At 51.4% G+C, this 26,219-nt stretch overlaps 1 protein-coding gene and 1 long non-coding RNA gene across 3 annotated transcripts; one reads left to right on the forward strand and one right to left on the reverse strand.

Moving 5' to 3' along the window:
* Window positions 1-58: 58 nt before the first annotated feature.
* LOC118150304 (uncharacterized) lies at window positions 59-14,518 on the forward strand. Its single transcript, XR_004738396.3, has 3 exons — window positions 59-191; window positions 2,746-2,835; window positions 13,722-14,518. It is a non-coding gene; the product is annotated as an uncharacterized LOC118150304 (long non-coding RNA).
* ARRDC5 (arrestin domain containing 5) lies at window positions 13,642-22,248 on the reverse strand. Of its 2 annotated transcripts, none has more exons than XM_078361611.1 (3): window positions 22,122-22,248; window positions 19,318-19,523; window positions 13,642-14,223 (listed from the first exon to the last, which is right to left on the reverse strand). In XM_078361611.1, exons 1-3 carry the CDS (start codon window positions 22,240-22,242, stop codon window positions 13,696-13,698), a joined length of 855 nt encoding a protein of 284 aa, XP_078217737.1. In that variant the 5' UTR covers window positions 22,243-22,248; the 3' UTR covers window positions 13,642-13,695. The 2 variants fall into 2 exon arrangements, with proteins under 2 accessions (XP_078217737.1, XP_002761697.6); XM_002761651.6 differs by having other exon boundaries at window positions 13,645-14,223; window positions 21,947-22,248.
* Window positions 22,249-26,219: the final 3,971 nt, after the last annotated feature.

Consider the following 26,219-nt stretch of genomic DNA (forward strand, 5'->3'; position numbering starts at 1 on the left):
GCCCGCGCCGGGCCCGCCCCCTCCTCCCTGCCCCGCCTCCACCAGCCCCGCCCTCTCCGAGTCACTTACGAAGTCCGGGAAGGACTCCGGGCCCTGCCCCTGGAGGGGAGGGGGCACTCCTGGACCACGCCTGTCCCAGCCAAGGGACGACCCCTCTGCAGCTGAGGACCCTATGAAGTTGGCACTGGGAGGTGAGTGCCATCAGGGGGCACAAAACGGGTGCTGGGGTTCCCGAGGTCGCCCATTTTCCCTATGGTCAAACTGAGGTTGCAAGAACCCAGGGAGAGTTGCAGGGTGACCTCCGCCAGCCCGTCAAGGGCCACGCCCTCCACCCTGGGCTCCAACCCATCTATCTATCTATCTATCTATCTATCTATCTATCTATCTATCTATCTATATAATTTTTTTTTTAAAGAGACGGTGTTTCACCATGTTGGTCAGGCTGGTCTTGAACTCCTGACCTCGTGATCCACCCGCTTCGGCCTCCCAAAGTGCTGGGATTACAGGCTTGAGCCACCTCGTCGGGCCTCTTTTATGTTTTTAATATATATATATATTTTTTTTTTTTTTTTGAGACGGAATCTTGCTCTGTCGCCCAGGCTGGAGAGCAGTGGTGCTATCTCGGCTCACTGCAGCCTTCAGTGGGAACCTCCCAGGTTCCAGAGATTCTCTGGCCTCAGCCTCCCAAGTGGCTGGGATTACAGGCACGCGCCACCACGCCCAGCTAATTTTTTTTGTATTTTTAGTAGAGATGGGGTTTCTCCGTGTTGTACAGGCCGGTCTTGAACTTCTAACCTCAGGTGATCCGCGTGCCTCGGACTCCCAAAGTGCTGGGATAACAGGCGTGAGCCACTGCGCCTGGTCAACCATATTTATTGAGTCCTGTGTTGGGGACAGCAGCGAGCTAAACAGATAAGGATTCCAGCTCTTGTTTTTTTTTTTTTTTTATTGAGACGGAGTTTCGCCCTTGTTACCCAGGCTGGAGTGCAATGGTGCGATCTCGGCTCACCGCAACCTCCGCCTCCTGGGTTCAGGCAATTCTCCTGCCTCAGCCTCCTGAGTAGCTGGGATTACAGGCACATACCACCACGCCCAGCTAATTTTTTGTATTTTTAGTAGAGACGGGGTTTCACCATGTTGAGCAGGATGGTCTTGATCTCTTGACCTCGTGAGCCACCCGCCTCGGCCTCCCAAAGTGCTGGGATTACAGGCGTGAGCCACCACGCCCGGCCTAGGATTCCAGCCCTTGTGACACTCACCACCCAGTGGGGGAGACGGACAAGAACAAAATGAGTGAGTGAACTTTACAATGGGTCAGGTGGTGGGACGGCAAAGGAAGAGACGAAAGCGGACAGATGTGAGGGCTGCAGGGTTTTTGTTTTTGTTTGAGACAGAGTCTCACTCTTGTCACTCAGGCTGGCGTACAGTGGCATGATCTCAGCTCACTGCAACCTCTGCCTCCCATGTTCAAGCAATTATCATGCTTTAAGCTCCCAAGTGGCTGGGACTACAGGCGTATACCACCACACGTGGCTAACTTTTGTATTTCTCTTTTAGTAGAGACAGGGTTTTACCGTGTTGACCAGACTGGTCTTGAACTCCTGACCTCACGTGATCCACCAACCCTGACCTCCCAAGGGTTACGGGCATGAGCCACCATACCTGGTGGGGCCACAGTTTTTAATAGAGTGGTCAGAGGAGGCCTTTCTGAGTGACAGCCAAGAACAGAAGAGAGAGAGGTCAGGAGGGAACCATGTTGAGTTAGGGGGAACAGCGTTCCAGGTAGTAGGCACAGTCTGTGCAAAGGCCCTGGGGCAGGACCGCACTCTACCTGTTAGAAAAGCAGGGAGGCCCAGTGGCTGGAGTAGAGTGAGCGAGAGGGAGGGAGGAAGGGAGGACAGGGATGGCTCAGAGAAGGGAAGTGACTCATCCAAGATTCAAGGTCAGTGGGAGAGTTGCCTGGTAACCCTCAACTTCTAAGTGGCCTTGAGTAACAAAATACCTCTGGTCTTGGGGACGAGTCCTTGTGATTTTGTACCACATCCTTTTTTTTTTCTTTGAGACATAGTCTTGCCCTGTTGCCCAGGCTGGAGGTCTGCAGCATGATCTCGGCTCACTGCAACCTCCACCTCCCAGGTTCAAGCGATTCTCCTGCCTCAGCCTCCCAAGTAGCTGACTTACAGGTACACACCACCACGCCCAGCTGATTTTTTTTGTATTTTTAGTAGAGACGGGGTTTCACCATGTTGGCCAGGCTGGTCTTGAACTCCTGACCTCAAGTGATCCTCCCGCCTCGGTCTCCCAGAGTGCTGGAATTACAGGCATGAGCCACCGTGCCTGGCCTAAAAAATTATTTGTTGTTGATCTGAAATTCAAAGTTCAGCTGGAATTTTTTCTTCTTTTCTGGTTTTCTTTTTCCTTCCTTCCTTCCTTCCTTCCTTCCTTCCTTCCTTCCTTCCTTCCTTCCTCCCTCCCTCCCTCCCTCCCTCCCTTCCTTCATTCTTTTTTTCTTTCTTTCTTGGAGACAGGGTCTGGCGTTGTTGTCCAGGCTGTAGGGCAGTGAGGCAATCATAGCTCACTGCGTCCTTGAACTCCAGGGCTCAAGCAATCCTCCCACGTCAGCCTCCCAGTTAACCGGCCACAGGTGCATGCCATAGTGCCCGGCCGACGTGTAGTCTGTTCTGTTTTTGTTTGTGCTCAAACTCACCAGCTTACCCCAAAACACATGTCCCTTTCTGCCCACAGCCTAATCCTTAGGTCATTTCCTAGTCTTTTGGGGTTCCTTGAGGGCAACATCTGCTGAGGAGTCCCCGCAGGACCGCTACAGGGTGAGAGGTAAGAAATAGCTACTGTTGGTCAGAGGCCAAGGCGGGCGGATCACGAGATCAAGAGATCGAGACCATCCTGGTCAACATGGTGAAACCCCGTCTCTACTAAAAATACAAAAAATTAGCTGGGCATGGTGGCGCGTGCCTGTAATCCCAGCTACTCGGGAGGCTGAGGCAGGAGAATTGCCTGAACCCAGGAGGCGGAGGTTGCGGTGAGCCGAGATCGCGCCATTGCACTCCAGCCTGGGTAACAAGAGCGAAACTCCGTCTCAAAAAAAAAAAAAAAGAAATAGCTACTGTTGCCAGGCGCGGTGGCTCAGGCCTGTAATCCCAGCACTTTGGGAGTCCGAGATGGACAGATCACGAGGTCAAGAGATCAAGACTATGCTGGCCAACATGGTGAAACCCCATCTCTACTAGAAAATACTAAAATTAGCTGGGCATGGTGGTACATGCCTGTAATCCCAGCTACTCGGGAGGCTGAGGCAGGAGAATCGCTCGAACCCAAGAGGCTGAGGTTGCCGTGAGCCAAGATTGTGTCATTGCACTCCAGCCTGGGCGACAAGAGCAAAACTCCGTCTCAAAAACAATAAAAAAAATAAATAAGTAAATGAGTTTGAATGAGTGAATGAGAAGGGAAAGCCCGTTCCAAATGTCATGGAACAGGGTCTCAGATTCACTTGGGAATCTCACTGGCTGCATGAAGCTATTTGAATTTAAACCTTCAGGCAAGCGCAGTGGCTCACACCTGTAATCCCCATACTTTGGGAGGCCAAGGTGGGTGGATCACTTGAGGCTGGGAGTTCGAGAACAGCCTGGGCAAGATGGTGAATCCTTGTCTCTACTAAAAATACAAAAATTAGCCAGGTGTGGTGGCACGTGCCTGTGGTCCCAGGCACTCGGGAGGCTGAGACACGAGAATCGCTTGAACCCGGGGGGGCAGAGGTTGCAGTGAGCTGAGATCGCACCACTGGACTCCAGCCTGATGACAGAGAGAGACTTCATCTCAAACATAAAAACAGAAAAAGAAATAGCTACTGTTGACCTGGCGCAGTGGCTCAAGCCTGTATCCGCAGCCCTTTAGGAAGCCAAGACGAGGGAATTGCTTGAACTCAGGAGTTCAAGACCAGCCCGGCCAGTACAGTGAAACCCTGTCTCAACCACAAATACAAACATTAGCCGGGTAGGGTGGCGCATGCCTGTAATCCCAGCTCCTCTAGAGGATGAGGTGGAAGGATACAGACTGGTGGGGGCAGAGGTTCTAATGAGCCAAGATGGCACCACTGCACTCCAGCCTGGGTAACAGAGCAAGACCCTATCTCAAAAATGAAAATGAAGTAACTGCTGTTTTCTGGGCTATTTCATTATGTTATGCAGTAGCCTGATTCCCATTTTCTTTTTTAAACATTTTTATTTATTTATTTGAGACAGAGTCTCACTCTTGCCCAGGCTGGAGAGCAGTGGTGTGATTTCGGCTCACTGCAGCCTCTGCCCCCCAAGTTCAAGCCATTCTCCTCCCTCAGCCTCCTGGGTAGCTGGGATTCCAGGCATGTGCCACCACGCTGGGCTAATTTTTATATTTTCAGTGCAGATGAGGTTTCTCCATGTTGACCAGATTGCTGTCAAACTCCTAACCTCAAGTGATCCATCCGCTTCAGCCTCCCAAAGTACCTGACCACGATTTCCATTGTTTGGATCAGGAAACTAAGGATCAGAGAGGCAGAGTGACTTATCCCAGGTCACACAGCCAGAAACTGCCAGCCTTCTGGGTTTGAACCTTGGGTTATCTGTCTTTAAGCTTTGGCTTCTGTTTGTTTCTTTTGTCTTTTGCTTTTTTTTTGAGACGGAGTTTCGCTCTTGCTACCCAGGCTGGAGTGCAATGGCGCAATCTTGGCTCACCGCAACCTCCGCCTCCTGGGTTCAGGCAATTCTCCTGCCTCAGCCTCCTGAGTAGCTGGGACTGCAGGCACACGCCACCACGCCCAGCTAATTTTTGTATTTTTAGTAGAGACGGGGTTTCGACATGTTGGCCAGGCTGGTCTTGAACTCCTGACCTCTCAGATGATCCACTCACCTCAGCCTCCCAAAGTGCTGGGATCACAGGGGTGAGCCGCGGTGGTGCCCGGCAGGTCTTCGTTTTCCACGTTGTCTCCTTTTTTCTTCTTTCCTTCCGTCTCCACCCCGTCCCGATTCTAGGACTCCTAGCTCTTTCTCACTGAGTAGGGGAACAGCGGTAAGCATACTGCCACAAGGTGGCACTGCTGGTCCCAGATGGGTCCCTGCCTGGCCCAGGTGTTCCTTTTCTCTCTTCTGACCCTTCCTTCCCTCCATCCATCCGTTTTCTTTCTTTTTTTGAGAGGGAGTCTCGCTCTGTCGCCCAGGCTGGAGTGCAGTGGCGCGATCTCAGCTCACTGCAACCTCTGCCTCCCAGGTTCAAGCGATTCTCCTGCCTCAGCCTCCCAAGTAGCTGGGATTACAGGCAGGCACCACCATGACCGGCTAATTTTTATATTTTTAGTAGAGACGGGGGTTTCGCCATGTTGGCCAGGCTGGTCTTGAACTCCTGACCTCTCAGATGATCCACTCACCTCAGCCTCTCAAAGTGCTGGGATTACAGGCAGGCACCACCATGCCTGGCTAATTTTTATATTTTTAGTAGAGACGGGGGTTTCACCATGTTGGCCAGGCTGGTCTCCAGCTTCTAACCTCGTGATCTGCCCGCTTCTGCCTTCCAAAGTACTGGAATTACAGGCATGAGCCACCGTGCCTGGCCTTTTATTTATTTATTTGTTAGTTTGTTTCTTTGAGACAGAGTCTCATTCCGTCACCTGAGCTGGCAGGCAGTGTCGTGATCTTGGCTCACTGCAACCTCCACCTCCTCGTTTCAAGAGGTTCTCCTGCCCCCCGAGTAGCTGGGATTACAGGCACCCACCACTGTGCCCAGCTAATTTTTATATTTTTAGTAGACATGGTGTTTCACCATGTTGGCCAGGCTGGTCTCAAACTCCTGGCTTCAAGTGATATGCCCACCTCGGCCTCCCACTATGCTAGGATTCCAGGCGTGAGCCAGCATGCCCGGCCAGGGTCTGGTCTTTATCTTGGGTGTGGTGGGCAGCAGTATTGGATTCAGAGCAGGGGAGGGTCCTGATCAGGTCTCTGGGGAAGGGGCCTGTGAAATGTAGGGACTGGCAGGGGCCTGGGGGACCTGGAGGGGCCAGTGGAAGGTGTGGGCCCATGCCAGGTCTGCAGAGGGTGCAAGCAGAGGAGAGAGAGAGACTGCAGCTGGAAAGTGGACAGGTGAGGCTGACACAGGCCTCGGGTTGGGGGTTCAGGGTACAGGGCCAACGCTGAGGCAGGGACTGAGCAGAGGAGCATATTGGGGGATGTGGATGAGGGTGAGCTCAGTTGCCTCTTCCAGAACCCCCGGCCTATGGTTGCGGGGTTAGCAAATAAAAATACAGGACACCTGGTTAGATGCAACTCTCAGCTACACAGTGAGTACTTTTCTTTTCCCTTCTGAGACAGGGTCTTGCTCTGATGCTCAGGCTGGAGTACATGGTCAGGGCTCACTGCAGCCTCGACGTCCCGGACTCAAGTGATCCTCCTGCCTCAGCCTCCCATGTAGCTGGTAGTACAGGTGCACGCCACCACACGTGGCTAATTTTTGTATTTTTCATACAGGTGGGGGTCCCACCATGTTGCCCAGGCTAGTCTCAAACTCCTGGGATCAATTAATCCTCCCACCTCGGCCTCCCAAACTGCTGGGGTGACAGGCGTGGGCCACCGTGCCCGGCCATGTGACTAATTTCAGCATAATGTTCCAAATATTTTCAGACATACCTACGGTAAAAGTCTGTTTTTAACAGAGTTTCGTGGCTCACGCCTGTAATCTCCATGCTTTGGGAGGCTGAGGCAGGAAGACTGCTTTCACCCAGGTCAAAGTTGCCATGAACTATGATAGCACTGCCCTACTCCAGCCTGCGTGACAGAGCAAGACCTTGTCTCAAAATCAATAATTCATTTTGGCCGGGGACAGTGGCTCACGCCTGTCATCCCAGCACTTTGGGAGGCTGAGGCGGGCAGATCACTTGAGGTCAGGAGTTGGAGACCAGCCTGACCAACATGGCGAAACCCGTCTGTACTAAAAACACAAAAATTAGCCGGCTGTGGTTTCGTACGTCTGTAATCCTAGCTACTAGGGAGGCTGAGGCAGAAGAATCGCTTGAACCTGGGAGGCGGAGGTTGCAGTCACCCAAGATGACACCACCGCACTCCAGCCTGGGTGAGAGAGGGAGACTCTGTCTCAAAATATAATAATAATGGCTGGGCACGATGGCTCACGCCTGTAATCCCAGCCCTTTGGGAGGCCAAGGTAGGTAGATCACCTGAGGTCAGGAGTTCGAGACCAGCCTGGCCAATATGGTGAAACCCCCATCTCTACTAAAAATACAAAAATTAGCTGGGTGTGGTGGCGGGCGCCTGTAATCTCAGCTGCTCAGGGGCTGAGGCAGGAGAATCTCTTGAACCCCAGAGGTGGAGGTTGCGGTGAGCCGAGATCGCACCATTGCACTCCAGCCTGGGCAACAAAAGCAAAACCCTGTCTCAAGAAAAAAAACCAAAAATATCCTCAAATAATAATAATAATAACAACAACAATAATTCATTTAACTGACTGTCTTGTAATTAACCCGGCAACCCAGCTAGACCTTGTCCACGTCGACCCTGGCCACGCTGTGGCTCCAGCGAGCAGGTGGACTCCTGACCAGCTGTGGCCCTACGGTGAGAAGGCAGAGGATTTTGTCTCTGGCAGTTCAGGCTTGCTGCGGGAAGCCGGGGGTCTTTTAACATGCAGGCCCTGGTCTGTCCCCACCCCCAGGACCTCATGGCGCCAGCTGCCCGCTGCCCCCTGCAAGGCAATGGCGGGCGTGGGGGAGGGGAGCCACTCTGAGACCCACTATCCCCTCCGTCGGCCTCTCCCAGGCCAGGAGTGTCCTACTGACTTGCACGCACATACATGGAATGCCTGAGGGGACCTGGGGCCAGGCCTCTCCAGGCCTTTGTCTCCTGCACCCTCCGGCCCTGGTGGCCCGTCCAGCTCTGAGCTGGACATTTAAGATGTCCCAGAACTGCCGCGAGTCCTGCAGGCAGCCGGGCAGCTTCCTTGTCCATGCCCGAGAAGGACGGAGGCCTGGGGCAGCCGCCCGGGAACCGGGTCCCACGGCCCTGCCATTCCATTCCTTGGGGCCGCAGCCACCCCCCCCCAGCTGCCCCCTCCCAGGAGAGCCACGTCCAGGGTGGCCAGGCCCAGCGGCTCTGGGCACGGCCCTCCCGGTGCCAGCTGCCAGGATGTGCCAGCCGCGTTGGTGAGGAGAGAACAGGCCGTTCTTGGCTCTTCCGGCTGCCTCTTTGTTCCCGGGGCGGAGGTGGGGGGCTGTTGTCTTGGCAACCAGCCCCTTTTCCCCAACACAGTCACTCGAGGTGAAAACTGGGGGAACCTCAGGCCCTGGGGGTTCAGGTCAGGAAGGGTCCCCAGTCACCTAAGGTGGCCGAGGACCTCCCTCCTCCCCGCCGGCCTGGCTTCCTCGGAGTTCATATTTCCTGGACGATGGGGGAGGCTGGGTCCCCCCCCTTTGGGGATTGGAATGCCGGAGGTGGTGGCAGCAGGGGGTGGACATTCCCGGAGGGGCAGGCACCGTGGTGGTGGCAGCTGCTCCTCCCCTGGCTGTCCCACGTCCCCCAAGTGGGAGGCCGCAGCTGGTGTGGGTGACTTTGGTTCCCGGGGCAGGGGAGGGTTATTTTGGGAGTGGGGGCCAGGGAGAATGAGAGGCCCCTCCACGGGGCAGGAAGTGGGGCGGCCCCAGCTGCATTCTCCCGTTGGCCCACCTGGCGTGGCGGGTACTGCTGCTGCACAGGAAGCGCCCCCAACGCCCGCCTGTGTGGTCCACTGAGTCTAGGGCCTGGAGGCAGGAGGCAGCCAGCGAGGAGGGGGCAGGGCCCCGCTGTGGGGGGCTGCAGAGCAGATCGGAATCTTCCAGAAGAGTCCCGCTGGAGTAATGGTGTTGCCTGCGGAGTGAGCGGTGACTTTGGTTCAGGCCATCTATATGCATTGGCTGGTTTAATCCAGCGTCTTGAATGAATCCCCCTTTTACACCCGGGGAAACTGAGTTTCAGAAACAGAAGTGACTGGCCCAAAGCCATTCAACAAATAAACAGCAGAGGCCAGGCTCGCTGGCTCACACCTGTAATCCCAGCGCTTCAGGAGGCTGAGGCGGGCGGATCACTTGAGGTCAGGAGTGTGAGACCATCGTGGGCAACGTGGTGAAACCACATCTTTACTCAAAATACAAAAATTAAGCCAGGTTGCGGTGGCTCAGCCTATAATCCCAGCAGTTTGGGAGGCCAAGGCAGGTGGATCATGAAGTCAGGAGTTCGAGACCAGCCTGGCCAACATGGCGAGACCCCATCTCTACTAAAAATACAAAAATTAGCTGGGTGCGGTGGCACGCGCCTGTAATCTCAGCTACTTGAGAGGCTGAGGCAGGAGGATTGCTTGAACCCAGGAGATGGAGGTTGCAGTGAGCCGAGATCACGCCATTGCACTCCAGCCTGGGCGACAGAGCAAGACTCCATCTCAAAAAAACAAACAAGAAAAAACAAAAATCAGATGAGTGTGGTGGTCGGTTCCTGTAATCCCAGCTAGCTGGAGGCCAAGTCATGAGAACTGCTTGAACCCAGGGCAGAGGCAGAGCCGAGATCGCACCACTGAGCTCCAGTCTGGGCAACAGAGCGAGGCTTTGTCTCAAAACAACAAGAAACAGCATCGGCCGGGCGCGATGGCTCACGCTTATAATCCCAGCACTTTGCGGGGCTGAGAAGGGCAGACCACTAGAGCCCAGGAGCTTGAGGTTGCAGTGAGCTATGCCAGTGCCACTGTGCTCCAGCCTGGGCTACAGAGCCAGATTTTGTCTCAAAAAATACTACTAATAATAAATACACAGCAGTACTCGGATTCTCATGCACAGCATTTGCTGTGAGATACATTAACTGCACAGAGGCTTCCAAGTATATACTGTGCATTGAAGCTCTCAGCCAGGGGACACGGAGTGACCTCTGGGGATATGTGTGGTTGTCAGTACTGGGGGTCACTCCTGATATGGAGGGGGTGGAGGCCAGGGATGCTGCTCAGCACCCTTCAGTGCCCAGGGTGGCCCACAGACAAAGAACCCACCCCTAATGTAGAGTCACGTGTGGCAGCTCACGCCTGTAATCCCAGCACTCTGGGAGGCCAAGGCGGGCGGATCACCTGAGGTCAGGAGTTTGAGGCCAGCCTGGCCAACATGGTGAAACCCCGTCTCTACTAAAAATACAACAATTTGCCACCTATGGTGGCAGGTGCCTGTAATCCCAGCTACCTGGGAGGCCGAGCCATGAGAATCACTTGAACATGGGAGGTGGAGGTTGCAGTGAGCCGAGGTCACACCACTGTACTCCAGCCTGGTCAACAGAGTGAGGCTCCATCTAAAAAATAAAGAAATAAGCTGGGCACAGTGGCTCACACCTGTAATCCCAGCACTTTGGGAGGCCAAGGCAGGCAGATTGTCTGAGCTCAGGAGTTGAGGACCAGCCTGAGCAAGACAGTGAAATCTTGTCTCTATTAAAAATACAAAAAATTAGCTGGGTATGGTGGTGTGTGCCTATAATCCCAGCTACTCGGGAGTCTGAGGCAGGAGAATCACGTGAACCCGGGAGGCGGAGGTTGCAGTGAGCTGAGATCACACCACTGCTCTCCAGCCTGGGCAACAGTGAGAGATTCCATCTCAAAATACATACATACATATATACATACATACATTTTATTTTATTTTTGAGACGGAGTTTCGCTGTTGTTACCCAGGCTGGAGTGCAATGGCATGATCTCGGCTCACCGCAACCTCCGCCTCCTGGGTTCAAGCAATTCTCCTGCCTCAGCCTCCCGAGTAGCTGGGGTTATAGGCACGCACCATCATGCCCAGCTAATTTTTTTTTTTTTTTTTTTGGTATTTTTAGTAGAGACAGGGTTTCACCATGTTGACCAGGATGGTCTCGATCTCTTGACCTCGTGATCCACCCGCCTCGGCCTCCCAAAGTGCTGGGATTATAGGCGTGAGCCATCGCGCCCAGGCCATACATACATTTTAAAAATGTAAAAATCGATTTTGCCTATTCCATTTTTTCTGGTCGTAACTTGACTACTAGGATATTGATTAATTGATTGATTTTTTTTTTCTTTTTCCTTTTTTTTTTAAAGACGGGATTTCACCCCGTTGGTCAGGCTGGTCTTGAACTCCCGACCTCAGGTGATTCACCTGCTTTGGCCTCCAAAGTGCTTGGATTCCAAGCGTGAGCCACCACGCCCAGCCTATTGTTTTATTTTTTATTTTATCTTATTTATTTATTGTTTTTGAGACGGAGTCTCACTCTGTTGCCTGGGCTGGAGTGCAGTGATGTGATCTTGGTTCACTGCAACCTCCACCTATTGGGGTCAAGCGATTCTCTTGCCTCAGCCTCCCGAGTAGCTGGGATTATAGGCTCATGCCACAATGCCTGGCTAATTTCATTTATTTATTTATTTATTTTGGAGACAGAATCTTGCTCTGTCCCCCAGGCTGGACTGCAGTGACCCAATCTCAATTCACTGCAACCTCCACTTCCGGGGTTCAAGCGACTGTCAGCCTCCCGTGTAGCCAGAACTACAGGTGTGCGCCACCACACCCAGCTAATTTTTGTAATTTTTGTGTTTTTAGTAGAGACGGGATTTCACCATGTTGGCCAGGCTGTCATGAATTCCCCACCTCAGATAATCCGCTGCCTCGGCCTCCCAGAGTGCTGGGATTACAGGCATGAGTCACCACGCCTGGCCTAGGAAATTTAAAATTACATTTGTGGCCAGGTGTGGTGGCTCACACCGTAATCTCAGCACTTTCGGAGGCTGAGGCTGGTGGATCACTTGAGGTCAGAAGTTTGAGACCAGCCTGGCCAACATGGTGAAACTCCATCTCCACTAAAAATACAAAAATTAAAAACCAGCTGGGCGTGCTGGTGCACGCCTGTGATCCCAGCTACTACTCACAAGGTTAAGGCAGGAGAGTATCTTGAACCCAGGAGGCGGAGGTTGTGGCAAGCTGACGTTATGCCATTGTACTCCAGCCTGGGCAACATAAGTGAAACTTTGTTTCAAAAAAGTGAATAGGCCCCGGTGCAGTGGCTTATGCCTATAATCTTAGCACTTTGGGAGGGTGAGGCGGGATGAACACAAACTCAAGAGGTGGAGACCATCCTGGCCAACAGGGTGAAACCCCATCTCTACTAAAAATACAAAAATTAGCCGGGCGTGGTGGCGCTCCCTTGTAGTCCCAGCTACTCGGGAGGCTGAGGCGGGAGAATCACTTGAACCCAGGAAGCGGAGGTTGCAATGAGCCAAGATGAAACCACTGCGCTCCAGCCCGAGCGACAGAGGGAGACTCTGTGTCAAGAACAAAACAAAAAAATGGTGGATGAGAGCAGGACGGACGCAGGGGACAGGGAGAAGTGGGAGATGCTGGGCAGCGTGAGGACAGAGCCCATGTGGCTTATGGATGGATCGCACATGGGCAGATGGCACAGGTTTATCAGCAGGAAGACTTTGGCATTGGTCCCAAGTATGGGGGAGGAAGCCTGAGCTGCTGTCGGCAGAGGTCCGCAGGATCTGATTCAGGTGTGAGCCCCGCAGAGCAGTCCCGGGGCTCCACAGCAACCTCTGTGACTTACACCAGCACAGAGCTGCTCCCCCTCTGTCCCGTCATATCGTGGGCGGTATTTCGTTCTGTTTTGATTTTGAGACAGGATCTTGCTCTGTCGTCACCCAGGCTGGAGTGCAGAGGCACGATCATGGCTCACTGCAGCCTCAATTTCCTGGGTTCAATTGATCCTCTCGCCTCAGCCACCTGAATCGCTGGGACTACAGGTGTGTGCCACTACGTCCGAGACAGAATTTCAGTCTTGTTGCCCAGGCTGGAGTTCAGTGGTGCAATCTCGGCTCACTGCAACCTCCATGTCCCAGGTTCAAGCAATTCTCCTGTCTCAGCCTCCCGAGTAGCTGGGATTACAGGCGTGCGCCACCACGCCCAGCTAATTTTTTGTATTTTTAGTAGAGATGGGGTGTCACCATATTGGCCAGACTGGTCTCCAACTCCTGACCTCAGGTGATCCACCCGCCTCAGCCTCCCAAAGTGCTGGGATTACAGGTGTGAGCCACTGCACCTGGCCCATGTTTTTTTTTTTTTTTTTTTTTTTGTAGAGATGGGGTCTCACAATGTTGCCCAGGCTGGGCTCAAGTGATCCTCCTGCCATAGCCTCCTAAAGTGCTGGGATTACAGGAATGAGCCACCATGCTCAGCCCCCTTGGTACTGTTCAGGCTAAACAATTCCTGATAGTGGGGGGCCATCCTGGGCACTGCAGGGAGCTGAGCAGCATCCCTGGCACCCATGCATTCCACACCAGTAGGACTGGCTTCTCCCCCAACCCCCTGTGGTTGTGACAGCCAGTACAAGCAGACATGGAGAATCCCTCCATGTGGGACCCCTGGTCTTGGCACTATGAGACCCCAGTAGGCTGGGGCAGACTTAGGGTGGAAAAGGAGGGCTATGCCGGGGTTGGGTCCGGGGAGGCCTTCCCAGTTTATTTTGTCCATTCTAGACAAAATAAACTGCTAGAGTTTGGGGAGGTGGCTGACCACGTGTTGCCCATGCCATGACTCATCTGGGAGTCACCTGTGTAAGACAGAGGGCTTCCTCCCGGTAGACACTGATAAAGCTATTTTTCTTTTTTAATATTTAAAAGTTTGGGTGCTTAATTCTGGTGATCTGGGCTCACAGGTGACACTTTGTCCTCTGGCGGCTGGCCGCTGTCAGAGTCCACCGAGGCGCTGGTGATGATGATGGGAACCTTGGCCTTGAGGCTGGCCAGGGACCAGGGCAGGTGCACGGTGACAGCCAGCTCGTAGCGAGTGTGCATGATGTCACCATCCTGCATGCCGCTGCTCACGGGCAGCAACGGCGGCAGCTTGAAGGTGCTGACGATCTTGGTGGTGTTGAAGCGGGACATGGGGGTGCCGGCCTCCTGCCGCAGAAGCTCGCTGCTGTCCAGCCGAGACCGCCGCTCCGCGCCGGGCGTGAAGCCCTCGTGCTGCACATGGGCATACAGGGCGAAGATGACCGTCTTGATGCATTTGCTGGTCTGGTTGTTGATCTCTGTCGTGAAGACGACCTTCTCTCCCGGCGTGAAGGTGTTCTTTTCCATCCGGATTTGCAAGCAGACGGTGCCCCGGCGGCAGCAGTCGTAGGAGACTTTCTTCTCAGCCTCCACAACCAGGGGGTTCTAGAAGAGGAGGGTGTGTGGGAACAGATGACCGTGAGGGATCAGGGCCACAAAATCCACTCGTCTGTCTGATCCAACCTGGGAGCTCCGCAAAGCCTCCGGGGCTTTGGGGGATCTCCAAGGAAGAGGCACTAGACGGAATCTGGAGCCCTGAGGATTTTGCAGCCAAAACCCAGAGTCCTCTCTCCTGTCACCTAGTGTCCTTTTTTTTTTTTTTTTGAGACATAGTCTCACTGTGTCGCCCAGGCTGGAGTGCAGTGCTATGATCTCGGCTCACTGCAACCTCCGCCTCCCGGTTCAAGCAATTCTCCTGCCTCAGCCTTCCAAGTAGCTGGAAATACGTGTGTGTGCCACCACACCGAGCTAATTTTTGTATTTTTAGTAGACATGGGGTTTCACCATGTTGGCCAGCCTGGTCTTAAACCCCTGACCTCAGGTGATCAGCCTTCCTCAGCCTCCCAAAGTGCTGGGATTACAGGCGTGAGCCACCGCACCTGGCCTTCTGTTCTTTTGTCTTATAAAAAAAATAATAGTTGCGGCCCGGCGCAGTGGCTCACGCCTGTAATCCCAGAACTTTGGGAGGCTGAGGAAGGTGGATCACGAAGTCAAGAGATCGAGACCATCCTGGCCAACGTAGTGAAACCCCGTCTCTACTGAAATGCAAAAATTAGCTGGGCATGGTGGTGCGCACCTGTAGTCCCAGCTACTCAGGAGGCTGAGGCAGGAGAATTGCTTGAAGCCAGGAAGTGGAGGTTGCAGTGAGCTGAGATCGCACCATTGCACTCCAGCCTGGCACCTGGCGAAACAACACGATTCTGTCTCTAAATAAATAAATAATATTTGCAACCTGCTAAATGGATTTTTCCTGATATTCCCTATTTCTATTCTGGCCTATTTCTATTCTTGCCTAGTCTTTGTTTTTTTTTGTTTTTTTTTTTTTTTTGAGATGGAGTTTTGCTCTTGTTACCCAGGCTGGAGTGCAATGGCGCGATCTCGGCTCACCGCAACCTCCGTCTCCTGGGTTCAGGCAATTCTCCTGCCTCAGCCTCCCGAGTAGCTGGGATTACAGGCGGGCGCCACCACGCCCAGCTAATTTTTTGTATTTTTAGTAGAGACGGGGTTTCACCATGTTGAGCAGGATGGTCTCGATCTCTTGACCTCGTGATCCACCCGCCTCAGCCTCCCAAAGGGCTGGGATTACAGGCTTGCGCCACCGCGCCCGGCCTCTTGCCTAGTCTTTCTTTTATAAAAATGTGGCCGGGTGCAGTAGCTCACACCTGTAATCCCAGTACTTTGGGAGGCCAAGGCAGGTGGATTACCAGAGTCAGGAGTTCGAGACCAGCCTGGCTAATGTGGTGAAGCCCCATCTCTACTAAAATTATAAAGATTAGCTGGGCGTGGTGGCACGTGCCTGTAATCTAAGCTATCTCGGGAGGCTGAGGCAGAAGAATCAGTTGAACCTGGGAGACCGAGGTCGCAGTGAGCTGAGATACAGCCCTGCACTCCAGCCTGGGCGACAGAGTGAGACTGTCTCAAGGAAAAAAAAAAAAAAAAGAAAGAAAAGAAAAGAAAAAGAAAATGCTTATATTCCACCAAATGGATTTTTGCAACCCACTCCTGGGTTGTGACCTGTGGTTTGAAAAAGATTGCTGGCCAGGCATGGAGGCTCACGCCTGTAATCCCAGCACTTTGAGGAGGCCAAGGCGGGAGGATCACTTGAGCCCAGGAGTTTGAGACCAGCCTGGACAATATAGTGACACCATGTCCCAAATAATAATAATAGTAATAAGAAGAAGAAGAAGAAGAAAGAAGGAGGAGGAGGAGAAGAGGAAGAAGAAGGAGAGAAAAGAAAGAAAAACACTGGGCCGGGTGCGGTGGCTCACGCTTGTAATCCAAGCACTTTGGAGGCCAAGGCGGGCGGATCACCTGAGGTTGGGAGTTCAAGACCAGCCTGACCAACATGGTGAAACCCTGTCTTTAAAAAGAAGCAGAAAAGAAAACACTGTAGCAGGAGTTCCTGCCTCTGGCTTCTCTTCAGCCTTCCCAGGAGCCCCCGGAGCTCCCCCCCCTCTCCTGAAGGCTAATTGCAGTCAGTTTCATTCTAAATCCCTGCAGTCTTATTCGAAAATTCGCAACATGCGTTAGGACCCTACAGGTGTGAAAGACCCACTGCCCTAACTCAAGACAAAGCTGGTAGTTCTGTCTTGGTCCTGAAGGAGGCACCGAGAGCTACCAATCTTCTTTTATTTCCAACTGAGATATTTAAAAAAAAAAAATTTTTTTTTGAGATGGAGTCTTGCTCTGTCACCAGGGCGGAGTGCAGTGGCGCAAAGTCGGCTCACCGCAACCTCCGCCTCCCGGGTCTAAGCAACTCTTCTGCTCTAGCTTCCCAAGTAGCTGGGACTACGGGTATGCACCATCACACCCAGCTTGTTTTTGTAGAAACAGGGTTTCACCATATTGGACAGGCTGGTCTTTGAACTCCCGACCTTGTGATCCACCCACCTCGGCCTCTCAAAGTGCTGGGATTATAAGCATGAACCACTGCACCTGGCTTAGACAGTTTCACTCTTGTTGCCCAGGCTGGAGTGCAGTGGTGTGATATTGGGTCACTGCAACCTCCGCCTCCCAGGTTCAAGCGATTCTCCTGCCTCAGCCTCCCGAGTACCTAGGATTACAGGCACACACCACCAAGCCCAGCTAATTTTTGTATTTTTAGTAGGGATGGGATTTCAACATGTTGGCCAGGCTGGTCTTGATCTCTGACCTCATGATCGGCCCACCTCGGCCTCCCATAGTGCTGGGATGACAGGCATGAACCACTGTGCCTGGCCTTAAATTTTTATTTTTTTAAAATAGAGATACCGGCCAGGGGTGGTGACTCACGTTTGTAATCCCAGCACTTTCGGAAGCCAAGGCAGGCAGATTCTTTTTTTTTTTTTTTTTTTGAGACGGAGTTTCGCTCCCGTTACCCAGGCTGGAGTGCAATGGCGCGATCTCGGCTCACCGCAACCTCCGCCTCCTGGGTTCAGGCAATTCTCCTGCCTCAGCCTCCCGAGTATCTGGGATTATAGGCATGTGCCACCATGCCCAGCTAATTTTTTGTATTTTTAGTAGAGACAGGATTTCACCATGTTGACCAGGATGGTCTCGATCTCTTGACCTTGTGATCCACCCGCCTCGGCCTCCCAAAGTGCTGGGATTACAGGCTTGAGCCACTGCGCCCGGCCTCTCTCTCCTTTTTTCTTTCTTTCTTTTCTTTTCTTTTCTTTCTTTCTTCCTTCCTTTCTTTCTCTTTCTTTTCTTTCTTTCTCTTTTTCTTTCTCTCTCCCTCTCTTTCTCTCTCTTTTTTTCTTTCTTTTTTTTTGAGATGACGTCTCGCTCTGTTGCCCAGGCTGGAGTGCAGTCACCCTATCTCGGCTTACTGCAAGCTCCACCTCCTGGGTTCAAGCAATTCTTCAGCCTCAGTCTCCCAAGTAGCTGGGACTACAGATGCGTGCCACCACACCTGGCTAAGTTTTTGTATTTTTAGGAGAGACGGTGTTTCGCCGTGTTAGCCAGGATGGTCTTGATCTTCTGACCTCGTGATCCACCCACCTCGGCCTCCCAAAGTGCTGGGATTATAGGCGTAAGCCACTGCACCTGGCTTTGTTTCTTTTTTAAAAAGAATATTGGCCGGGTTCCGTGGCTAATGCTTGTAATCCCAACACTTTGGTAGGCCGAGGTGGGCGGATCACCAGAGGTTGGGAGTTTGATACCAGCCTGGCCAACGTGGTGAAACCCCATCTCTACTAAAAACACAGTAATTAGCTGGGTATGGTGGGTCACGTCTGTAATCCCAGCTACTCAGGAGGCTGAGACATGAGAATCACTTGAACCTGGGAGGTGGAGGTTGCAGTGAGCTGAGATTGTGCCACTGCACTCCAGCCTGGGTGACAGAGTGTGACTCTGTCTCAAAAAAAAAAAAAAAAGGCTGGTATGGTGGCTTATACCTATAATTCCAGCACTTTGGGAAGCTGAGGCAGGTGGATCATGAGTTCAGGAGATCAAGACAATCCTGGCCAACATGGTGAAACCCTGTCTCTACTAAAATACAAAAAATTAGCCAGGCATGGTGGTTCGAGACTGTAGCCCAGCTACTCGGGAGGCTGAGGCAGGAGAATCACTGGAACCTGGGAGGTGGAGGTTGAAATGAGCTAAGATTGTGCCACGGTACTCTAGCCTGGCAACAGAGCAAGACTCTGCCGCAAAAAAAAAAAATATATATATATAGATATATAGATATAGATATATAGATAGATAGACACACATGTATATATTATACACGGACACACATGTATACATATATATACACACACACGTATACATATATACACACACATACATATATACACAGACACATACACGTATACATATACACACACGTATACATATATGTACACACACTTATACATACATATATATACACAGACATACACACATATATATATACACACATGTATACATATATACACAGACACATACACACACACGTATACATATATACACATGTATACATATACACACATATACATATATACACACGTATACATATATATACCCAGACACATACACGTATACATATAGGTACACACACACTTATATACACAGACACACACACACACGTATACATATATATACAGACACACGTATACATATATGTACACACACATATACACACAGACACATACACACGTATACATATATACAGACACACGTGTACATATATGTACACACACTTATACATATATATATATATATATACATATATATACACACAGACACATACACACAATTTTATTTTGCTTTAGAGCTGGAGTCTTGCTCTGTCGCCCAGGCTGGCGTGCAGTGCTACAAACATGGCTCACTACAGCCTTGACGTCCGGCTGCCCTGAGGTTTCTGACTCACCTTTTGTGAAATCGCGGGGCCTGGGAAGCTGCCAACACCCTTCCCTTCTCCCTATGGGACCTTCTCTGTCCCCTGCCCGGCCACCTTCCCTCTTCCTCCTTGGAGCTTGGAGAGTGTTCCCACCCCCACCTCTCCCCCATCAGCACCTGGAATGTGGTTTCTTTGTGGAAGGCAGAAGACCCTTGAACCATTACGTACATCTTCTTCTTGGCTAAAATGAGTTCCCGGCCCATGCAGGAAGCTTGTACAAAGTAGAAGACGTGGCCAAATTTGCTGGCAAAGGTGGAAGGAAGCCTGGGAGGTAAGTTGAAATGGAAATCAAAGGTGTGGCTGCCTGCACTTAACCAGTTATCTGAAAGCAAAACACACCGATGCCATCAGAAGGTTCTAGAATCTTTACATCTTTACTTGGGGGCTCTATTTTAATATTTATTTATTTATTTATTTTTGAGACAGGATCTTGCTCTGCCATCCAGAGTGTAGTGGTGTGATCTCAGCTCATTGCAACCGCTGTCTCCCAGGTTCAAACAATTCTCCTGCCTCAGCCTCCCGAGTAACTGGGATTACAAGTGTGCGCCACCACACCTGGCTAATTTTTCTATTTTTGGTAGAGACAGGGTTTTGTTATGTTGGCCAGGCTGCTCTCGAACTCCTGGCCTCAGGTGATCCGCCCACCTCGTCCTCCCAAAGTGCTGGGATTACAGGCATGAGCCACTGCGCCTGGCCAGAACTAGCAATTTCTCAGCACCTACTGTATACCTGGCCTTATTCTAAACCATTTACATGCCATTAAATCATTAAGTCCTTAACACAATCTATGAAGTAAGACCTCTTCCTATTCCCATTATATAGCTGCATTGGCTGGGCGCAGTGGCTCATACCTGTAATCCCAGCACTCTGGGAGGCCGAAGCAGGCAGATCATGAGGTCAGGAATTCCACACCAGCCTGGGCGAGATGGTAAAACCCCATCACTACTAAAAATAGAAGAAAAAAAAATTGGCCGGGTACCGTGGCTCACACCTGTAATCCCAGCACTCTGGGAGGCCGAGGCGGGTGGATCACCTGAAGTCGAGAGTTCGAGACCAGCCTGACCAACATGGAGAAACCCCGTCTCTACTAAAAATACAAAATAGCTGGGCATGGTGGCGCATGCCTGTAATCCCAGCTACTTGGCAGGCTGAGGCTGGAGAATCAGTTTGAACTGAGGAGGCGGAGGTTGCAGTGAGCCGAGATGGCGCCATTGCACTCCAGCCTGGGTGACAGAGAGAGACTCTGTCTCAAAAAGAAAAAAGCAACAACCCGGAAATATCCCCACAAATACATTTTGAAAAGGACATATAAGGTCGGGCACGGTGGCTCACGCCTATAATCCCAGCCCTTTGGGAGGCCGAGGCGGGTGGATCATGAGGTCAAGAGATAGAGACCATCCTGGTCAACATGGTGAAACCCCGTCTCGACTAAAAATTCAAAAATTAGCTGGGCATGGTGGCGCGTGCCTGTAATCCCAGCTACTTGGGAGGCTGAGGCAGGAGAATTGCTTGAACCCAGGAGGCGGAGGTTGTGGTGAGCCAAGATCGCGCCATTGCACTCCAGCCTGGGTAACAAAAGCGAAACACCGTTTCAAAAAAAAAAAAAAAAGAAAGAAAGAAAGAAAAGGACATATAATACACCCCACAACTCATCAGACTCCCTGGCATTTGTTCAGACTTCAGACCTGAGTTGCTGGAACTGAGCACTGTCCCTGGGAGGCCTCCTCCCACTTCTGCCTTTACCATCTCTCGCTTTTTTGAGATGGAATTTCGCTCTGTCACCCAGGCTGGCAAGCAGTGGCAAGATCTTGGTTCATTGCAACCTCCAGCTCCCGAGTTCAATTGGTTCTCTTGCCTCAGCCTCCCGAGTAGCTGGGATTATAGGCATGCACTAGCATGCCTAGCTGGTTTTTTTGGTGTTTTTTGGCAGAGATGGGGTTTTGCTATATTGGCCAGGCTGGTCTTAAACTCCTGACCTCAAGTGATCCTCCTGCCTTGGCCTCCCAAAGTGCTGGAATTACAGGCATGAGCCACCACACCTGGCCTACCTCCACTGTCTAACCCCATGAATAAAGGACTCCCTACTTTGTCTCCTGGGGTTTTGCTGTCAGAGTGAAACTTATCTGTAAAATATTAAGACTTCTTAGGGGCTTCTCAAAGGGAGTCATAGGACTAAGCATTTTCTTTTTTCTTTTCTATTTTTGAGACAGAGTTTCGCTCTTGTAACTCAGGCTGGAGTGCAATGGCGGGATCTCGGCTCACCGCAACCTCCGTCCCCTGAGTTCAAGCAATTCTCCTGCCTCAGCCTCCCGAGTAGCTGGGATTACAGGCACGTGCCACCATGCCCAGCTAATTTTTTGTATTTTTAGTAGAGACGGGGCTTCACCATGTTGACCAGGATGGTCTCGATCTCTCGACCTCATGATCCACCCACCTCGGCCTCCCAAAGTGCTGGGATTACAGGCTTGAGCCAGCGCGCCCGGCCAGGACTAAGCATTTTCCAAGGTGACTACTTGGAACCCTCATTTTGAATATCTAGGTTCTGATCAGCTCCTTCTGTCTTCTTATTTTCATGTTTTCTGTATCTGTTGGTCATTGTTCTACATGGCTTCCCTCCTAGGGAGAAATCAGGCCACTGCCTATTTCTGGTATCCCTGGAGGTTTGTTGATTGACTCCTGGATGTGTTTATTTTCCGGATCCAGGTTCCTGTCATGGCTAGGGGTGGCTGGTGGCCTCGTCCTTACCCTCCACTGGGAATGTCTTTGTCTTATGCACGTAGTCTGCCTTGTTGTTGCAAATGACATCCCTGCTATAATCTCGGGATGCTCCAGCTTCTTCAGTCCACTCGACGTAACCCCTTCCCACAAGCTCCACCTTGACTGTGGGGTCCACCAGGGTGCTGTTCAGGGTTAAAATCACCTGCCCTTTTATGCTGGAGCCGGCCAGGTAGATTGCATCCTGGGGGAGCACCAATTCGACGGACTTCACCACAGACATGAGGGGTTGGGGCGGTAGAGAAGCATCCGTCTCCCTCCCCCATGTCCCTGAAATTCCCAGTTCCTCGGCCCTAGAAAGGTAATCCATCTATGACATCACTCAGCTCAGAGTTCCAGGAAGCGGGGGATCCCAATGGTCAGGAGGGGAGGCAAGGCTGTTGGTCAGGGTGGGTGGTTGCTTGGGAAATTTGTAGTCCCTACTGGTTCTTTTTTTTTTTTGAGATGGAGTCTCACTGCCACCCATGGCTAATTTTTTTGTGTTTGTATTTATTTTATTTTATTTTTTGAGATGGTCTCACCCTGTCACCCAGGCTGGAGTGCAGTGGCCAAATCTTGGGTCACTGCAACTTCTACCTCCCAGGTGCAAGCGACTCTCCTGCCTCAGCCTCCCAAGTAGCTGGGATTACAGGTACCCACCACCACACCCGGCTACTTTTTGTATTTTTTTTTTTTTTTGAGACAGAGTTTCGCTCTTGTTACCCAGGCTGGAGTGCAATGGTGCGATCTCGGCTCACCGCAACTCCACCTCCTGGGTTCAGGCAATTCTCCTGCCTCAGCCTCCTGAGTAGCTGGGATTACAGGCACGCGCCACCATGCCCAGCTAATTTTTTGTATCTTTAGTAGAGATGGGGTTTCACCATGTTGACCAGGGTGGTCTCGATATCTTGACCTCGTGATCCACCTGCCTCGGCCTCCCAAAGTGCTGGGATTACAGGTTTGAGCCACCACGCCTGGCCTTACTTTTTGTATTTTTTGTAGAGACGGGGTTTCGCCAAGTTGTCTGGGATGGTTTAGATCTCTTGACCTAGTGATCTGCCTGCCTCTGCCTCCCAGAGTGCTGGGATTACAGGCATGAGCCATCTTGCCACCCGGCCTTTTTTTTTTTTTAGAGACAAAGTCTCATTCTGTCACCTAGGCTAGAGTGTAGTGGCGTCATCTTGGCTCGCTGCAACCTCCACCTCCCGGGTTTAAGTAATTCTGCTACCTCAGCCTCCTGAGTAGCTGGGATTACAGGCATTTACCACCACCACCCCTGGCTAATTTTTCCGTATTTTATTTTTAAAATTATTATTATTATTATATTTTGAGACAGAGTCTTGCTCTGTCAGACAGGCTGGAGTGCAGTGGCGCAATCTCGGCTCACTGCAACCTCCGCCTCCTGGGTTCAAACAACTCTCCTGCCTCAATCTCCTAAGTAGCTGGGATTACAAGCACATGCCACCATGCCCGGCTAATTTTTGTAGTTTTAGTAGAGACGGGGTTTTACCACGTTGGCCAGGCTGGTCTCGAACTCCTGGCCTCAAGTGATCCGCCTGCCTTGGCCTCCCAAAGTGCTGGGATTACATTCGTGAGCCACCCTGCCCAGGTGCACACACACTCATTTTCATCTTAGACTCTTCACTTATATTGGTCTTATTGGAAAAAAACATACAGATATGGCCAACACCTGAAATCTGGTGTGTCCTAAAATTACTTCAGGGCATCCTGTGTGTAATTTGGACATTGGCGCCATCAGGAAGCAGCAACTCCCTGTATGATTGACATTTCTCTCTCTCTCTTTTTTTTTTTTTTTTTGGAGATGGAGTCTTGCTCTATCACTCAGGCTGCAGTACAGTGGCGCCACCTCAGCTCACTGCAACCTCTGCCTCCCGGTTTCCAGCGATTCTCCTGCCTCAGCCTCCCAAGTAGCTGGGATTACAGGCATGCACCACCACACCCGGCTAATGTTTTGTATTTTAGTAGAAATGGGGTTTCACCATGTTGGTCAGGCTGGTCTTGAACTCCTGACCTCAGGTGATCCGCCCGCCTCGGCCTCCCAGACATTTCTCTTTGTGCCTGCATCTCCCCCATTGTATGGGAAGTCCCTCCAGGGACTTTGTCTAAGTGAACATTGTGCTCACCGAAGTCTGCGTGACCCAGGCGGGATCTGGCTCAGGTGCCAGAGGTAGGGTGGGATTAATGAAAGTTTGTTGAATGACTTAATGACCTCTGAGAATGTATCATTTTGCAAAAGGGAAACTGAGGCCCTTTGGACTCTAGTAGTTTTTCCTGGCACCTGATTTGCATTGTGGGCTGGTGCCTGAGAGGGAGGGACATTGAATCATAGGAGGTGCTAAGAAGTACCCATTCTCTAGCCTGGAAGGCCTCGTTCCTTATCTTGGCTGTACCTGGCTTTATTTTATGTGATGGCGTTTGTGCTGTTGACATCTTGTTTCCCTAACTCGAGCTTGTCCAACCCTCGACCCACTGGCCACACGTGGCCCAGGATGGATGTGGCTCAACACACATTCATCAACTTTCTTAAAACATTACAAAATTTTTGTGCAATTTTTCTTTCTTTTTTTTTTTCAAGACGGAGTTTCACTTTTGTTGCCCAAGCTCAGCTCACTGCAACTTCCACCTCCCGGATTCAAGCGATTCTCTCCCTCAGCCTCCTGAGTAGCTGGGACTACAGGTGCATGCCACTACGCCTGGCTCATTTTTGTTTTGTTTGGTTTTGTTATATTTTTGAGACAGAGTCTCGCTCTGTCGCCCAGGCTGGAGTGCAGTGGCGTGATCTTGGCTCACTGCAACCTCCACCTCAAGAGTTCAAGACATTCTCCTGACTCAGCCTCCTGAGTAGCCGGGACTATCAGCGCATGCCACCACGCCTGGCTAATTTTTTGTGTTTTTAGTAGAGATGGATTTTTCACTGTGTTAGCCAGGATGGTCTTGATCTCCTGACCTCGTGATCCGCCGACCTTGACCTCCCAAAGTGCTGCGATTACAAGTGTGAGGCACCGTGCCTGGCTAGTGTTAGTGTATTTTATGTGTGGCCCGAGACGATTCTTCCTGTGTGGCCCAGAGGAACCAAAAGACTGGACACCCCTGCTCTAAGTAGTTTGTGAGCTTTTTCTCAGAGATGCCTGGAATAGTTTGTTACTCATGTTTTTAAATGATTCACTTGAACCATTATTACTGTTTTTTGAGACAGGCTGGAGTGCAGTGGTGCAGTCATGGCTCACTACATCCTTGATCTTCCAGGCTCAAGAGATCCTTCTGCATCAGCCTCCTGAGCAGCTGGGATTACAGGCGCACACTGCCATGCCTGGTTCATTTATTTTTAATTTATTTTATTTATTTGTTTATTTATTTTTGAGACGGAGTTTCGCTCTTGTTACCCAGGCTGGAGTGCAATGGCGCGATCTCGGCTCACCACAACCTCCGCCTCCTGGGTTCAGGCAATTCTCCTGCCTCAGCCTCCTGAGTAGCTGGGATTACAGGCACGCATCACTGTGCCCAGCTAATTTTTTGTATTTTTTAGTAGAGACGGGGTTTCACCATGTTGACCAGGATGGCCTCGATCTCTTGACCTCGTGATCCACCCGCCTCAGCCTCCCAAAGTGCTGGGATTACAGGCTTGAGCCACTGCGCCCGGCCTATTTTTATTTTTTTTAGAGACAGAGTCTCACTATATTGCTCAGGCTGGTCTTGAATTCCCCGGGCGCAAGAGATCAGCCTTCATTGGCCTCCCAAAGTGCTGGGATTACAGATGTGAGCCACTGCACATAGCTGGGCAATTATTAACCTGAGCAAATTTGAGAAATTTTGACTTCCTCAAGGTAGTTAGGGAACTGGAGCCCTCAATCAACGGCCCTCAATACCTTTCCTGCAGGAGAGCTAGATACCTCCTCTGTGATACTTAACTTCTTCTAGCTAAGGTGCCTGGGCTGTGCCCCTCACCACGTACGTGTACATGAAAACCTATTCCCTGGCCAGGCGTGGTGGCTCACGCCTGTAATCTCAGCCCTTTGGAGGCTGAGGCTGGTGGATCACCTGAGGTAAGGAGTTCAAGACCAGCCTGGACAACATGGTGAAACGCCATCTCTACTAAAAATATAAAAATTATCCGGGCTTGGTGATGCAGGCCTGTAGTTCCAGCGGAGGCAGGGAAATTGCTTGAACCCGAGAGGCAGAGGTTGCAGTGAGCCAAGATCATGCCATTGCACTCCTGTCGGGGCACCAAAGTAACGCTTCGTCT

This window comes from Callithrix jacchus, chromosome 22 (assembly GCF_049354715.1).
Source record: "Callithrix jacchus isolate 240 chromosome 22, calJac240_pri, whole genome shotgun sequence".
Lineage (NCBI taxonomy): Eukaryota > Metazoa > Chordata > Mammalia > Primates > Cebidae > Callithrix > Callithrix jacchus.

Coding starts and splice junctions, on each gene's coding strand:
- ARRDC5 (XM_002761651.6), bottom strand. CDS start 22,199: ATGTCTGTGGTGAAGTCCGTCGAATTGGTGCTCCCCCAGGATGCAATC. Junction 19,524..21,946: donor AAAGACATTCCCAGTGGAGG/GTAAGGACGAGG, acceptor TTTTGCTTTCAG/ATAACTGGTTAAGTGCAGGC. Junction 14,224..19,317: donor ACAAAGAAACCACATTCCAG/GTGCTGATGGGG, acceptor CTCCTCTTCTAG/AACCCCCTGGTTGTGGAGGC.